The 16,311-nt window shown below is 47.8% G+C and overlaps 1 protein-coding gene across 1 annotated transcript in view; it reads left to right on the top strand.

Annotated features, from left to right (window-relative positions):
- The window catches only part of TEKT5 (tektin 5), a 65,934-nt gene that overhangs the window by 10,227 nt on the left and 39,396 nt on the right, over positions 1-16,311 (top strand). The window contains exons 4-5 of the mRNA XM_023231138.1: positions 2,041-2,184; positions 7,599-7,821. Of these exons, the coding sequence (XP_023086906.1) occupies positions 2,041-2,184; positions 7,599-7,821 (367 nt within the window). The remainder of the gene's footprint in view (positions 1-2,040; positions 2,185-7,598; positions 7,822-16,311) is intronic.

Genomic DNA, 16,311 nt, shown 5'->3' with positions numbered 1-16,311 from the left:
GAGTGCCTAGTTAGTATTAATATTTATTAATATTTAGTGAGTGCCTACTTAGTATTAATATTTAGGTCTGAGGTGATCTTCTATCAGTGGAAAGGGTGATGGGTTTTTCTTTAAAGACAGGGATGTAAAATTTCCTTTTATCATGCGTTTATTTACATTTTAAAAGTGATTTTAGGCCGAAGGCAGTGGCTCATGCCTATAATCCCAACACTTTGGGAGGCCAAGGCGGGCGGATCGCCTGAGGTCAGGAGTTCAAGACCAACTTGGCCAACATGATGAAACCCCGTCTCTACTAAAAAAATACAAAAATCAGCCAGAAGTGGTGGCGGGTGCCTGTAATCCCAGCTACTAGGGAGACTGAGGTGGGAGAATCCCTTGAACCCAGGAGGCGGAGGTTGCAGTGAGCTGAGATCCTGCCACTGCACTCCAGCCTAAGCGACAAGAGGGAAACTCCGTCTCAAAAAAATTAATTAATTAAATAAAAGTGATTTTAAAAAGGAAAAATAAGTAGAGTTTGGTATTTGACAAGAATCATGGAAGTGGTTCTCAAATGTCTGGAATTTGGCAGTAATCTTTAAGTCTAAGTTTCTTAGCCAAGATATCAACCAGTCCTCCTGGCTTAAGCCCTGGCCCTGATCCATTGTCCTCTCTTTACCTCTGCCCAGTCTCTGACCCCGCCTAGCCCCAACCCTACCCAATTCCTGGCTTCACCTAGCCCCCGACCCCGCCCAGTCCCTGAACCCACCCAATCCCTGTCTTCACCCAGTCCCTGACTCCACCTAGTCCCTGACCCCACCTAATCCCTGTCCTAACCTAGCCCCTGACTCCGCCCAGTTCCTGATCCCAAGGTCCCTAAACATCTGGTGTTTCTAGCTTCTCTGCGTTGGCACGTGTGATGTTCTTGGCTTGCAATTCTCATTCCCCCAGCAGCAATTCCCCCATAATGTCTACTCCAATGTATTGTGAAAACCCTGCTCAGACACCTCCTTGGAAAGCCCTCCCTGACCACCCTCTCATCCTCAATTAACGGTTTCCTCCTCTGTGTTATTTTGTATTTTCAAACCTGCACAATGCCCTTACCATTCTGTTCTGTGTGTATATGTGTGTGTGTGTGTGTGTATATACACACACATATATACACACATATATATGTATATATATAGTATTTGTTCACACAAATCTTTGAGCAATTTGAAGGCAGTGACTGTGTCGTCTTATTCATGTGTCATCCCTTGGTGCCCAGCATAGGGTCAGACACAATGATGGATTTACGAAGTGATTTGACTTGCATCAGACTTTGTCCAAAGTATGGGTTGATATCTTCTAAATTAGGTCAGCAAGCTACAGCTGGAGGAACAAATCTGGCCCACATCTGTTTTTGTAAATAAAGTTTTATTGAGATGAAGCCACAACCATTTTTACATATCTGTGATTGCTTTCGTGCACAGTTCAGTAGTTGCAACAGAGACCATATGACCCACAAAGCCTAAAATATTTATCATGCAACCCTTTACAGTAAATGCTTACCGTCCTCCTTCTAAAGGACAACAGGGGCCAGGTGTGGTGGCTTACATCTGTAATCTCAACACTTTGGGAAACTGAGGCAGGAGGATCACTTGAGCCTAGGAGTTCAAGACCAGCCTGCACAACACAGCAAGACCGTGTCTACAAAATATACAAAAAGTTAATCGGGCTGGTGGCTGCATGCCTGTAGTCCCAGCTACTCAGGAGACTGAGGTGGGAAGAGTGCTTGAGCCTGGGAGCTCAAGGCTGCATTAAACCACGACTGCACCACTGCACTCCAACCCAGTTGACAGAGTGAGACTCTGGAAAAAAAAAAAAAAAAGAATAAAGGGCAAATCTGTTTGGATTGGGGGGAGCCTGTGGGTATGTGGTGGGGCATTGAGGTGGGAAGAGGACTGAGAAGCTACTGGGAGGCTTCCTGGGGGACCAGGGCTTGTAACACACACCTGCTGTGTGGCCCAGGCTGGGAATTCTGGGCAGGTGCACAGTCCAGGAATGACTCCTCCGTCCCTGCAGGGATAACCGAGATGCTCAGCACGCCCTGGAGAGGGACCTCGAGGACAAAAGCTCAGCGCAGTGCATCGATGAGAGGTGCTTTAACCTGAGAAATACGTCAGACTGCATCAGCTTCTTCCACGGCATGGAGAAAATTGATGGCACGTAAGTATTAGCCACCCCCTCCCCATCCCTGGCGTGTCCAACTGGAGTGAGGGCTTCTGCTCCTGCCAACGAATGGTGAAAGGGCATCGTGCGCCAGTTAAGTGGGAAGTAGTGTGGTCGAACGGGGATCCTCCAGTGCAGGCGGCAGAATCCAAGTTGGGTTAACTTAAGACAAAATGGAATTTACCGGAGGGGTTATGGGGGAGCCACGAACTCAAGGGGAAGGCTGAAGAGAAAGGTCCTGGCAGGGGGAGCTGTGTGGTCAGAGTGCCTTCATCTTTCCATCCTTGCCCCACTGTTCAAGATCCAAATTTCGAGAGAGCATGCCATTGGCTTACTGAGGGTCGCACAGCCACTGCCGCTCAGCAGTTTCACCAAAAAAGAAATTCCCAAAGAAGTGACAAGCTTGGCAGGGAGGCCACCTGGGGTCAGCTGGTGCCGATAGTGGTTTAAGAGAGTGAATTCTTGCCTGGCCAGGTGTGGTGGCTTACCCCTGTAATCACAGCCCTTTGGGAGGCCGAGGCTGGAGAATTGCTAGAGGCCAGAAGTTCCAGGAGTTTTCCAGACCAGCCAGAGAGAGAGAGAGAGAGAGAGAGAGAGTGGAATCTGGAGCCAGGTTGCCTGTCTTCAAATCCCAGCCTCTACACTAACACTGAGCAAGTCACTTCATTTCTTTGGGCCATTTCTGAATCTATACCACTGGGAGAAAATTAGTACCCACTTCCCAGGGCTGCTATGAGTATGAAAAATGTGGGTATATGAAGTTTTAAGCACAGAGCCTCGTATAGAATAATAACAGCCAACATTTATCGAGTGCTTACTGTGTGACCTCATTTTCTCGTCACAGCAGCTACGAGGTGGTGCCTTCTGTGAGCCTGTCATGATCGTGGGCATATCACAGAATTGTGAGATTTTATGCAGAATGAAAGCATGATTCCCACTTGGTAGTCTGAGGTCTGAGAGATGCTTAGGATGAGGAAGAAGGTGGGGTCTATCTTAGTTCCGCCTTCTTCTGTTAAAAAAAAAAATCTCTAGTACATAGAATTGTGCTTGGCACATGTTGGTATGCAATAAATTTTTATGGAATGAAAGAATGAGTGAAAGGAGGAAGGGAGGGAAAGAAGAACCACAGGAAGGGTGGAAGGGGAGTGAGAAGGTCGGTATTCCTTGGCAGTCTCCTTGGCCCAAGCCTGGGGTCGCTTTCTGGATCTTACAAATGTGGAAGTGCTGAGGTGACCCTTTGGGACTTCCGGTAATGACAACTCCTGGGGACTTTCCTCCTCTTCCTGACAAGGTGCTGTCCCCCATGGCACTGGAAAGGTGAGCAGGACTTTGGGGGCTTGGCCCCCCTCATCTGCACAGGGAGTCCAGAGAGTCTCTCTTCCCAGATTCCTCTCCAGAAAGCTGGCAGCCCCGGAGCCTCCAATTTCTGCACCCAGGAGGGACCTGCTACTGGAAGTCCCCCATCTAGAGACTCCATCTGCAGAAGAGAGCTGCTGTTTGTGGCAACTAATTGCTCCCCAGATGTGCTAGCTTGAGGCTTTGTATTTGTGGTTTTCTTATTTATTTATTTATTCAAGACAGAGTTTGCTCTTGTTGCCCAGGCTGGAGTGCAATGGTGCGATGTCGGCTCACCACAACCTCCACCTCTCGGGTTCAAGCGATTCTCCTGCCTCAGCCTCCCAAGTAGCTGGGATTACAGGCTTGTGCCACCACATCCAGCTAATTTTTTTGTATTTTTAGTAGAGATGGGGTTTGTGCATGTTGGTCAGGCTGGTCTCAAGCTCCTGACCTCAGGTGATCCTTAGGCCTTGACCTCCCAGAGTGCTGGGATTACAGGTGTGAGCCACCACACCCAGCCTTGGGGTTTTCTTAAAGCAGGGCTATGTCTGGGCAGATGAAAGAGGATGTTTGGTGACTGTCTGAATTGCAGTATCTCTATTTTCTGGATTAAGAGTGATGATGATGATGATGGCAGTAGACACCTTGTTTTTTTAGACAGAGTCTCGCTCTGTCACTAGGCCAGAGTGCAGTGGCACAATCTCAGCTCACTGCAAACTCTGCCTCCCAGGTTCAAGTGATTCTGCTACCTCAGCCTCCCAAGTAGCTGGGACTGCAGGCACGTGCCACCAGGCCCAGCTAATTTTTATATTTTTAGTCGGAACGGGGTTTCACCATGTTGGCCAGGAAGAGACACCTTTTACCTGGTGTCTGCTATGTGCTAGACATTGTGCTGTCAGCTTCATGTGCAACATCTCATGAATAATAAATATTTTTCGGGCGCCTACTCTGTCCAGTGCCATGATAAGGACTTCACATTTAAACACTCAGCAACCCTGGGGTTGGTACCATTATCTCCATTTTACAATGAGGAAACTAAGGCTCAGAGAGGTGAATCGATTGGCTCAAGCTCACACAGCAAATGACAGAGCCGTGATTCTGAATCTGCACTGAACACTGAGCCTGTGTGTTTTACCAATGGTGCCTTCCTGCCTCTCCAGCAAGGCCAGCTGTCCTCTCCATCTTTAGTGGACATAGACTCCAGAAAGCACTTCCCCCTACTGAGGCACACTGCCTGCTGAGGAGGCAGACTGTCTTTGGCAAATTCCTCCCCAGGGAGAATGTTATTAAGTGGGTTATTTTCTCTGGGGAGCTCAGCTGTCTGCTGCAGGGGAGGACAAGGGCTTAGAGGTTACTGTTCATGACATTGACAGTGTGCCCCCATTCAGAGGCAACAGAGACACTCAAAGTAAATCTGCGTGTTTCTCTCTGCTGTCCTTATCGTCTCCTCTTTCCTCGGTGTTCTGGGATGGGGTGTTGTTGTGTGTTCTTGAACAAGATGCTTCACTCTCTGAGCCTCAGGTCTTGGTTAGTTGAAAGCTCTGAACCTGACATAGTGCCACTCCTGTCTCCAGAAGCCCGAGATGCCTGTTTGTTGCTTGATTTTTAACTCCTACAAAAGCCAGGCAAAACAATCACACACACTATATGATTTTAAAAACTTTCTGTGCACCATGCAACCTAAGTGTGCTTTAAAATGTCTGAAAAGAAGCCGGGTGTGGTGACTCACGCCCATAATTACAGCACTTTGGGAGCCCGAGGTGGGTGAACCATGAGGTCAAGAGATCCAGACCATCCTCGCCAACATGGTAAAAACCCATCTCTACTAAAAATACAAAAATTAACCAGATGTGATGGTGCTCACCTATAGTCCCAGCTACTTGGGAGGCTGAGGCAGGAGAATTGCTTGAACTTGGAAGTCAGGTTGCAGTGAGCCGAGATCCTGCCACTGCACTCCAGCCTGGCAACAGAGGGAGACTGCGTCTCAAAAAAAAAAGAAAGAAAAAATAAAGTCTGAAAAGAGTTTTATTTCAGAAATGTGAGTTCAATTCCTGTTGCCTGAGTATAAAAATCTGCTTTATTTAAGAACTGGAGATTTCCTGGACTAGAAAAGACCTTGAGAAATTACCTAGTCTGGTTTATCCAGGACCTGAAGCCAACTCAAAGACATGCATGCCCTTCCTCAAAGCCTTGCCAGATGAGAAAACCCCACATGGTCCATTGGTTGCTTGTTGCAGGGATTTATGTGCTCTGCAAGGAAGAACTTTACTGAGGAGTTGCTCATGTGTCACCACCTCCAAGAAGCCTTCCCTGCCTGCCTTTGCTAATGTAGCCTGTGTCCCTGTCCATTGATCTCCCCAGATCCATTCTCCAGTTGCCACACTGTGTGTCCTGCACAACAGACTCTCCTCTGCAGACCTCCTCTCCTGGGCTCTCTGTCCTTTGATTTCCAGATGGGTCAGCCAGGAGGAGGGGCACCAGCAGAAGACAGAGTGTGGGAGGGGAGAGGCTGCAATTTCTTCCCCTGCTGTCTCCCTCTCAGACACTGTGGTCGACCATGGTTCCTTCTCTTCTGGGGCTCTTATAACACCTACTGCTTCCTTTTCTCTTGCCTGTTACAGCTGGGATAGTGATGACTTCATGCAGTTTCTTTTTATTTTTTGGTGGTGGGGCTAGGGTCTTACTCTGTTGTCCATGCTGGAGTGCAGCAATGTGATCTTGGCTCACTGCAGTCTCTGACTTCCAGTTCAAGCGATTCTCCTGCCTCAGCCTTCCAAGTAGCTGGGATTACAGGCACGTGCCACCACACCCAGCTAATTTTCGTATTTTTAGTAGGGATGGGATTTCACCATGTCGGCCAAGCTGGTCTCGAACTCCTGACCTCAAATGGTCCTCCCGCCTTGGGCTGCCAAAGTGCTGGGATTACAGCCATGAGCCACCACATTCAGCACTTCATGCATTTTCTAATCCCTGACCATCTCAACACCCTTCCGAGTTTTCATCTATTCCCGTTTATAACCCTGAACAACACATAATGACACCACTCCATTTGTCTCTTTCATCCTCCTGCTGCTGCTGCTGCTGCTTTTGAGACAGGGTCTTGTTATGTTGCCCAGGCTGGAGTGCAGTGGTGCAATCATGGCTCACTGCAAACCCGAACTCCTGGGCTCAAGCGATTCTCCCACCTCAGCCTCCCAAGTAGCTGGGACCACAAGCATGTACCACCACACGTAGGTACTTCTTTTTGGCATTTTTTAGAGATGGGGGTTTCACCATATTGACCAGGCTGGTCTTGAACTCCTGGGCTCAACTGATCTGCCTTCCTCGGCCTCCCAGGGTGCTGGGATTAGAGGCGTGGCTGGCCCAGCCCTCCAGTTTCTAAATCCCTTCCCAGCACATAACACAATGTGTAACTCTCTCCTCGTTCACTGTCAATCTTCCTTCTCTGGCAATTAACTGCCACAAGGACATGGATGTTGCTGTTCGTGTTCATGGCTCTCTCCTAAGTGCCTGGAACAATGCGTGGCATGTGGTAGAAGTTGAAGAGATATTCCATGAATGAACGGCAGTGAAAGTAGCGTGGCCACATTCTCATCGCAGAGTTGGAGGGTCCCTGAACCCCCTCTGTGCCCAATGCCAGCCTTGGCTTGTCCATGCTGTGTTTCTGGTGGCGGTGGTGTGGGTGTTAGGGAAAAGAGCTCTCTGAGGGAGCCCCTCTCTTTGACCCACTCACCGAGTGCCCTTCTGCCAACCAGCTGCTCTCTTTAGGGTTCTCTTGCCTCCCCTGTAAAATGAGGGTATTGGATCAGGACAGTGGTTCTCAGCAAGGGGTGACTGCGCCCTCCCCCAGGAGGGTGCCTTGGCAATGTCTGGAGTCATTTTTTGGCTGTCACAACGAGGTGGTCCGGGAGCTACTGGCATCTAGTAGGTAGAGGCCAGGGATGCTGCTAAACATCCCACAATGCACAGGAGAGAGAATAATCCCGATCCAGAGGCCAAGACTGCCAAGGCTGAGAAGCCGCAGATTCCGAGGTCTCCCAGGACTGCGGCAACTCGCCCCTGTGCCTTTGCAGGATCTCCGTACCCGAGACCTGGGCGAAGTTCAGTAACGACAACATCAGGCACTCTCAGAACATGCGGGCCGACTCCATCCGGCTGCGGGAGGAGGCGGAGCACCTCTTTGAGACCTTGTCAGATCAGATGTGGAGGCAGTTCACAGACACCAACCTGGCCTTCAACGCCCGCATCTCCGAGGTGACGGACGTGAAGAATAAGCTGCAGACACAGCTGGCGAAGGTGAGCAGATCCTCCCACTACCCCTGCCTTCTCTGCCAAGCCCTCATCCTCCTCCCATGAATCTGAGCGTTTTCTGGGCCAAGATGGCCCTGCCCCTGGTACCAAACCAGTACCCTCCCTCCCCAAGGTCTGTGGTCTTGTTCTTTCTAAAAGCAGCCAAGGGCTGAGCTTCCTGGGGGGATTTAAGCATCCAGGGTCCATCCTCTCTTGCTCACTGGAGGATGGAGCCTGGAACTTGGCCTGGCTGTCCCCAAGAGGCTGTGACGCTCCCAGGACCCCTTATTCTCCATCTAAGACCCATGTAGCTGAGCATGACAGGTGCAGAGAACCTGTCATGCTCTGCAGCCCATTGTCTCTGTCACTCCGACACATCTTCTCCGCCCACAGCAGCATCTTTGGAAGTGTAACCTTTGACTTCCAAAGGCCTTAACAGAACCCTAATAGTCTAAAGGGATTTCCTGCTGAGGGATGGGGTGCTTTTTGGATCTGAGGAGTCTGCAGCACTGCCCGATTCTGTCGTCAGCCCGCTTTGCCCACACCAGCTTGCCCTTTAGGCATTTTGCATCATGTTGTTTCACACCTCCGGGTTGGCTCTTGGAGTCCTCTTTGGATGGAATCTATATTCCCTGCTCAATGCAAATTTAGATTCCCACTGGGTGCCAGATGCTGCGCTAGGCACTAGGAATAAAATGAAGAGCCGTATAAACATGGGCCCTGGCCTCTGGGGATTTGACATTCTCCTGGAAGAACAGTGGTGGTTGTGAAATTTATATACACAGAAAGAACCTGGATGATAGTCAGGTCAGAGGGAACTTGCCTTGAATTTGTATTTGCAGAACAGTACACCTTTTTAAGGCCAAGCACAGTGGCTCACGCCTGTAACCCCAGCACTTTGGGAGGCTGAGGTGGGCAGATCACTTGAGGCCAGGAATTTGAGACCAGCCTGGCCAACATGGTGAAATCCTGTTTCTACTAAAAATACAAAAAATTAGCCAGGTGTGGTGGTGCATGCCTGTAATCCCAGCTACTTGGGGAGGCTGAGGTGGGAGAATCGCTTGAACTTGGGAGGCAGAGGTTGCAGTCAGCCAAGATCACACCACTGCACTCCAGCCTCAGTGACAGAGTGATGCCCTGTCTCAAACAAAAACAAAAACAAAACTGTGCCCTTTTTTCTTGTGTCTGTATCTTTGGGGGGATTCGTGGGCTGCAGGCAAGGTTTGATGGAAACTATAGTGGTAGCTTCAGCCCACCTACATCTGCCTCCCTTTAGTCTGGTACTCCAGAAGAGACAAAAAATAAATAAAGTTTATTTTTCTTTTCTTCTCTCTCTCTGTCTCTCTCTCTCTCTTTTTTTTTTTTTTTTTTCTGAGATGATCTTGCTCTGTTGCCCAGGCTGGAGTGCAGTGGCACTATCACGGCTTACTGCAGCCTTGAACTCCTGGACTCAAGCGATCCTCCCGCCTCAGCCTCCCAAGCAGCTGAGACTACATGTGCATGCGACCACGCCTGGCTAAGTTTTTTAGTTTTTTGTAGAGACAGCGTTTTGCTATGTTGCTTAGGCTGGTCTCAAACTCCTGGGCTCAAGCAGTCCTCACACTTCGGCCTGTCAAAGTGTTAGGATTACAGAAGTGAGCCACCGTGCCTGGCCTCGAAACAGGAGTTTCCATGAAATCATCCCAACATTTTTATAGGGAGGGAGCAAGGGTGGGTGGGCCAGAGATTCTCGTGGGACCCACACTGGGTAGAGCAGAGAAGCAGGGGACATTGCCACCCAGAACAGAGTAACAGGAGTTGAGTGGCCAAAAATTGGTGGGAAGAGGATGCCAGAGAGAGCAGCAAGGGAAAGGATGCGTCCGGGACGAAGCTGGAAGAAGGGGCAGGCGGGTCTGGGTAGGCCTCGTGAAGGGTTTGGATTCTCACCTAAGAACAATGGGGAGCCTTTGAAGGTTTTAAGCGGACAGTGTTTGGGTCCAAGCTTGTGCTTTTGTTGATTTCTTTTCTGCCTGGGTGGCAGAAGGGATGCGGCAGTTAAGAATGGATGCAGGGGCCGGGCGTGGTGGTTCACACCTATAATCCCAGCACTTTGGAAGGCAGAGGCAGGAGGATCACTTGAGGTCAGGAGTTAGAGACCAGTCTGGCCAACATAGTGAAACCCCGTCTCTACTAAAAATACAAAAAATCAGCTGGGCTAGTGGCAGGCACCTGTAATTCCAGCTACTCGGGAGGCTGAGGCAGGAGAATCATTTGAACCCAGGAGGCAGAGGTTGCAATGAGCTGAGATCTTGCCACTGCACTCCAGCCTGGGCGACAGAGTGAGACTCTGTCTCAAAAAAAAAAAAAAAAGAATGGACAGAGTGGTTGGTTAGGAGGCTCTGGAAGAGGCCCAGGGAGTGGGGAAGGCTGCCTGTGCTGTGGTGGTGACATCAAGTGGAAGAAGGACTGGAAGAGGGTAAGATATCTGGAGAAGGCAAAGTTGGCATCGAGTTGGCTTGTGCACCTTCCCTTTATCTTTCATGAACTATTTTCCTATTAATTCTCTAGAACAGGGTTGGCAAACTTCTTCTGTCAAGGGCTAGATGATAACCGTTTTCAGCTTTGCAGGCCATATGGTTTCTGCGTCTACACTGCAAAAGCAGCTATGGACAATCTGTACACAAATGATCGTGGCTGTGTTCCAATAAAACTTCACAGAACTAGGCAGTGGGCCGGATTTGGTCCACAGGTTGTAGTTTTGACAACCCCTGCTCTGGAACTTAGCTCAGAAGTCTCTTCCTCCAGGAATCCTTCCTATACTCCACGGCCTAATTGCACGCACTGTCTCTGGGTGGTCACTGCGTTCTGAGACTGTGTGTTTTGTTGCTTCTTCCGTCTCACACCTTTTGGCTGGAACCACTGACCCTGAGCCACACTGCAGGGGTGTGGTGAATCCTCTATAACCTTGGACAACTTTCTTAACTTCTCTGAGCCTGAGTCTCCTTGTTTGTAGAATGAGGATAAGAATGACTGTCACAGGAGGCTGAGGCAAGGAGGATCGCTTGAGCCTGGGAGGTGGAGGTTGCAGTGAGTTGTGATTGCACCACTGCACTCCATTGAACCTGGACGACAGAGCAAGACCTTGTCTCAAAAAAAAAAAAAAAAAAAAAAAAAAAAACAAAACCCAAAATGACTGCCGTGAGGATTATTTGAGTTAATGCAGATATAACACCTGAAGGAGTGAGGGCACGTAGTAGGCATCATGTCTGTGCTAGTGGCCATGATCTTACTGTACTAGTTTATTTACTTGCCAATATGTCTTCAGAGCACTGCTCCTGATTTAATCTTGTCCCCCTACTGCTTAGTAACTGCCTGGTACTCCTTACATCTTTGTGCAATGAATGGAAGGAATCTACAATGTTGAGGTGGTTTTTTGAGACAGTCTCGCTCTGTAGCCCAGGCCGGAGTGCAGTGGCTCAATGTCAGCTAACTGCAACCTTTGTTTCCCTGGTTCAAGCGATTCTCCTGCCTCAGCCTCCTGAGTAGCTGGGATTACAGGCACCCGGCACCCCCACCACGCCCCAGCTAATTTTTGTATTTTTTGTAGAGACAGGGTTTTGCCATATTGCCCAGGCTGGTCTTGAACTTCCAGGCTCAAGTCCCCTGGGCTCAAGTGATCCGCCTGCCTCTGCCTCCCAAAGTGCTGGAATTGCAGGTGTGAGCCACCGTGTCCAGCCTGCAATGTTGAGTTTTTTATTGAGGTTTTTTTTTAAAGAATGAAGCATGCATGAATGAATGCTTTTAATGTCTCTTTTTCTTTTTTCATGCAAAAATCCATTTTTTTTTTGGTAAAATACACATAACATAAAACTTAGCATTTTAACCACTCTTAAGTGTACAGTTCTGTGGCATTAAGTACATTCACACATTGTGCATCCATCACCACCATCCATATCCAGAACTTTCCCATCTTCCCAAACTGAAACTCTGCACCCTTTAAACACTCCCTCCGCTTTTCCATCTCCCCACATATCCATGGTGATATGGTTTGGTTGTGTTTCCACCCAAATCTCATCTTGAATTGTAGCTCCCATAAACCCCATGTGTCAGCGGAAGGGACCCGGTAGGAGGTAATTGAATCATGGGGGCAGGTTTTTCCTATGCGGTTCTTGTGATAGTGAATAAGTCTCGTGAGACCTGGTGGTTCTACAAAAGGGAGTTCCCCTGCACATTCTCTTTTGCCTGCTGCCATGTTAGACGTGCCTTTGCTCCTCCCCTGCCTTCCATCATGATTGTGAGGCCTTCCTAGCCATATGGAACTGTGAGTCCATTAGATCTCTTTTTCTTTATAAATATCCCAGTCTTGGGTATGTCTTTATTAGCAACATGAGAACAGATGAATACGAATAACCTCCATTCTACTTTCTGTCTCTGAGAATTTGACTCTTCTATGGACCTCATATAAGTGGAATTATACAGTAGTTGTCCTTCTGTGACTGATTAATTTCACTTGACATAATGTTTTCAAGGCTCATCCATGTTGTAGCATGTGTCAGAATTTCCTTCCTTTTCAAGTCAGAATAATATTCCGTTGTCTATACCACATTTTCTTTATCCATTCATCCATTTATGGACACCTGGTGGTGTCCGTCTTTTGGCTCTTGTGCATTTTCTTTTAATGAGGCATCTCATACGGTGGATCAAATGTAGTTCATTGTCATGTTTCATTTCCTGAAGTTTGTGGTCTGGGGATGACTTGGGAAGGCTCTTTTGGTTGGCTCTTGGTGCCTGGTTTCTCACCTGTGAAACAGGGATAAGAATTTCTACATGGTAACATTACTGTATTAATGAATTAATCTCTGGAGCTCTTAAAACAGTGCTTGACAAATGATCAACAGTCAGTAAAAGGTAACTGTAAGTATTAATTCAAGTATTGATGGAGAGAGAAAGGATCTTTTGAGTGGAGGTGGAGAGAGCAAAACCTTTTCCCTTTCAAAATTTCTCTAGTGAGGATCCCTTGAGTCCAGGAGTTTGGTGCTGTAGTGAGCTATGATCACAGCACTGCACTCCAGCCTGGGTGACAGAGCAAGACTTTGTCTCTAAAAATTAAAATTAAAATAAGTTGAAATAAATAAATAAAAATAAAAATTCCTCCAGGGAAGTTTTGAGTTGTTACTAACAACCTCACACTGCAGACCAGAGGGTTTTTGCAACCTCATGGATTTTTATTAATAGTCATAATTTAATCACCAGCTGTTCTGCAAATAAGCTGGCACCCGTCTGAAATGAGCCAAACTCCAACCCTATGCTATTGACATTTTCCTGAGCAAGGATTTGTCTTCTGGTTGGTGAATTTCACATGGTGTTTTTCTAAAATCATACAGGAATTTGACTCAATGAAGATAAATATATAGCAACCATTTCACCTTTCAACAGTTTACTTTGGCTGGAAGATTTGAAATGCTCTCTTCTTTTTTTGAGACGGAGTCTCACTCCGTCCCGCAGGCTGGAGTGCAGTGACAAGATCTTGGCTTACTGCAACCTCTGCTTTCCAGGTTCAAGCAATTCTCCCGCCTCAGCCTCCTGAGTAGCTGGGTGCCCGCCACCAATCCCAGCTAATTTTTGTATTTTTAGTAGAGACGAGGTTTCACCATGTTGACCAGGCTGGTCTCAAATTCCTGATCCTGGGTGATCCACCCGCCTTGGCCTCCCAAAGTGCTGAAATTACAGGCTTGAGCCACCGTACCTGGCCTGAAATGCTGTCTTTAAAAAAGTAACTGTTATTAGTCGAGCTCAGCCTGATTCTCCTTGTCAAAAGGCATTCCTGGAAAATTCCAAGTGCCCATCTGTACCTGTGCTGCAAGGCAGTTATTTCCCAAGTGGTCATAGGAATCCACCTTGTAAGGCCAGATCTACATGGCTCCACATGCAGACAGTGGTTTGGGGCTGTGCAGACAGCCTCATCTGTTCACTGGGATCCTAGAGTTCTGTCACATCGGCCACACCCCAAGCCTCCTAACTTGCCCTGGGGCCTCATCCTTGCAATTTGAGGCTCCAGGCATCACTGTATCATGCTGACCACTGCTAGCAGAGGAGCTGGTGACTTCTCTGGACTAAAGAAGTTGGTGGCCACAGAGTGGGTTGCTGCCTTTAAGTGCTGATTCCTCTGAGACTCAGAGCCCTGGAAACTTCCAGAAAAACAACCCCTCACTTACATGCAATTACCCATGTGAATGTGCATTTGAGTGGGGGAACTCTTAATGTGTGGGGGGAAAAGATGCACAAATATGGCTTCTGGGGGTAGGATGTGTGGGGTCAGGGATCCTTCTATGGAGAAAGTGCTTATTCTGACGTGGGAACTAGATCCTGGCGGGTGAAATATTAGATGTGTTACATGGATGTAGCATTAATATCATTGAATCATACAATGAGAAGATTATTCCTTCCTCATTGCTTCTGACCATCTCAAAGGTGCTAGAATGCCTTCCTTACCTCTTTTAACAAATCTTCCTTTTATAATTTTTTTTTTGGAGACAGGGTCCCTCTTTGTTGCCCAGGCTGGAGTGCAGTGGCACGATCTCGGCTCACTGCAACCTCCGCCTGCCAGGTTCAAGCATTTCTCCTGCCTCAGGCTTCCAAGTAGCTGGGATTGCAGGTGTACACTACCTTGCCCAGCTAATTTTTTTTGTATATTTAGTAGAGATGGGGTTTCACCATGTTGGCCAGGCTGGTCTTCAGGTGATCCACCGGCCTCGGCCTCTCGAAGTGCTGGGATTGCAGGTGTGAGCCACCACACGTGGCCTCACCTGTTGATAAGCATTTGGGTTGTTTCCATGTAGGGCTGTTACAAATAGAGCTGCTGTGAACCCTCATGTACACATATTTGTACGCACTCTCACAGAGTTCAAAAAATATTTGGTATAAAATGGGGATTTCACATAAAAATTTTTCGGATTTCCAGCATCTCTTGAAAAATTAGTAGCTCTAGCAATTCACAGCCCATGTTTCTGCAAGGAACAGTGGGTAAGGGGTGAGTGGCTGCTGCCGCTCTTTGGGGTCAGGTGCTCCAATTAGCCTCAGGCCCCACCACTCCCTATTACAGCACACTTCCCTCATTTGCATTATTTACTTGATCCTGTAGCCCTGTATTTGTGCACTCTGCTTTATATATCAGAGGAAATTCAGAGAGGCAGATAAACAGAACATCCAGGCATAGGAAGAGTTTGAACAGAACAGAGAAGGGCTATGAATTTTAACCTTGAAGGGCTTTGGTTTCATTCTGAAGTTTCTTTGGGGTTTTGACTCCCAAGCAGCCATTATTAGCATCAGCAAAACCACCCCTTCCCAGGAAGGCCTGGGCAGGAAGGTCTGGCGTCTGAGGGGTGAGGGCCCCTGCTGGTGATCTGAGGCCCTGTGTGCCTACTGCCAATTCCTCTGTTTGTCCAAGGAGGTCTGGAACCCATTGTGCAATGGGAAATGCTTTTGTGCTTTGCAGCCGATTCCTTCCAGCGGTGGAGCCTGCAGCCAAGCTACTGACGGCTGATTTCTAAAACTGACCCAGCCCTGGGGAAGTGGAGCTGGCAGTCTGGCCCTGTGCTACCCTCCTCATAAAACACCACTGCATCCCGGGGAGAAAGTCTCTGTCTTTTCTGATGGTGTCACAGAGCAAGACTCATCATGATGCCGACCTCTCTTTAACACCTGTCCTTCCTTTGCCCATCTACCTTTCTAGCAAAGGCATCAGGCCTCAGGCTTAGAAGCTTTGGAAAGCAATAGAACCTAGAGAAAATTATTAACTTCTTTTTCCAGCTAGGCATGGTGGCTCACATCTGTAGTCCCAGAACTTTGGGAAGCCGAGGCAGGCAGATTACCTGAGGTCAGGAGTTCCAGATAAGCCTGGCCAACATGGTGAAACACCATCTCTACTAAAAATACAAAAATTAGCTGGGCATGGTGGCACATGGATGTAGTTCCAGCTACTCGGGAGGCTGAGGCAGGAGAATGACTTGAACCTGGGAGGTGGAGGTTGCAATGAGTGGAGATCGTGCCACTGCACTCCAGCCTGGGCCACAGAGTGAGTCTCCATCTCAAAAAAAAAAAAAAAAAAAAAAAAGAATTATTAACTTATTTTTCCCATTTTCCCTATTGTTATGGTACCCTCTATTAGTGGAAAACAATAGTAGCTTTCCACTTGTGGAAATAATTTAAAGATTTCATTTCAAGTACATACATTAAAGGCTGTAACAGGCTGATTTGAAGAAAAATATTAAATGATTATGTAGATGGTATGTGGATATGGGAAATGCGATGACAATGCTGCCCAGTACCTGAAATTTGGGAGCGTTAAAAGAAAAGCTTAAGGCAGATTGCATTTAACAGAATTTAATTGAGCAAAGAATGATTCCTGAATTGGGCAGCCCCCTACACCAGAATAGATTCAGAGCAGCCCCAAAGCTGCCACGTGGTCGGATGATATTTACAAACAGAAAAAGGAAAGTGAGACACAGAAGACGAAAG

This window comes from Piliocolobus tephrosceles, chromosome 17, assembly GCF_002776525.5.
Source record: "Piliocolobus tephrosceles isolate RC106 chromosome 17, ASM277652v3, whole genome shotgun sequence".
In the NCBI taxonomy this organism is placed as follows: Eukaryota; Metazoa; Chordata; class Mammalia; order Primates; family Cercopithecidae; genus Piliocolobus; species Piliocolobus tephrosceles.
The sequence above is the reverse complement of the archived record's forward strand: the minus strand, read 5'-3'. Positions and strand labels throughout refer to the sequence as shown.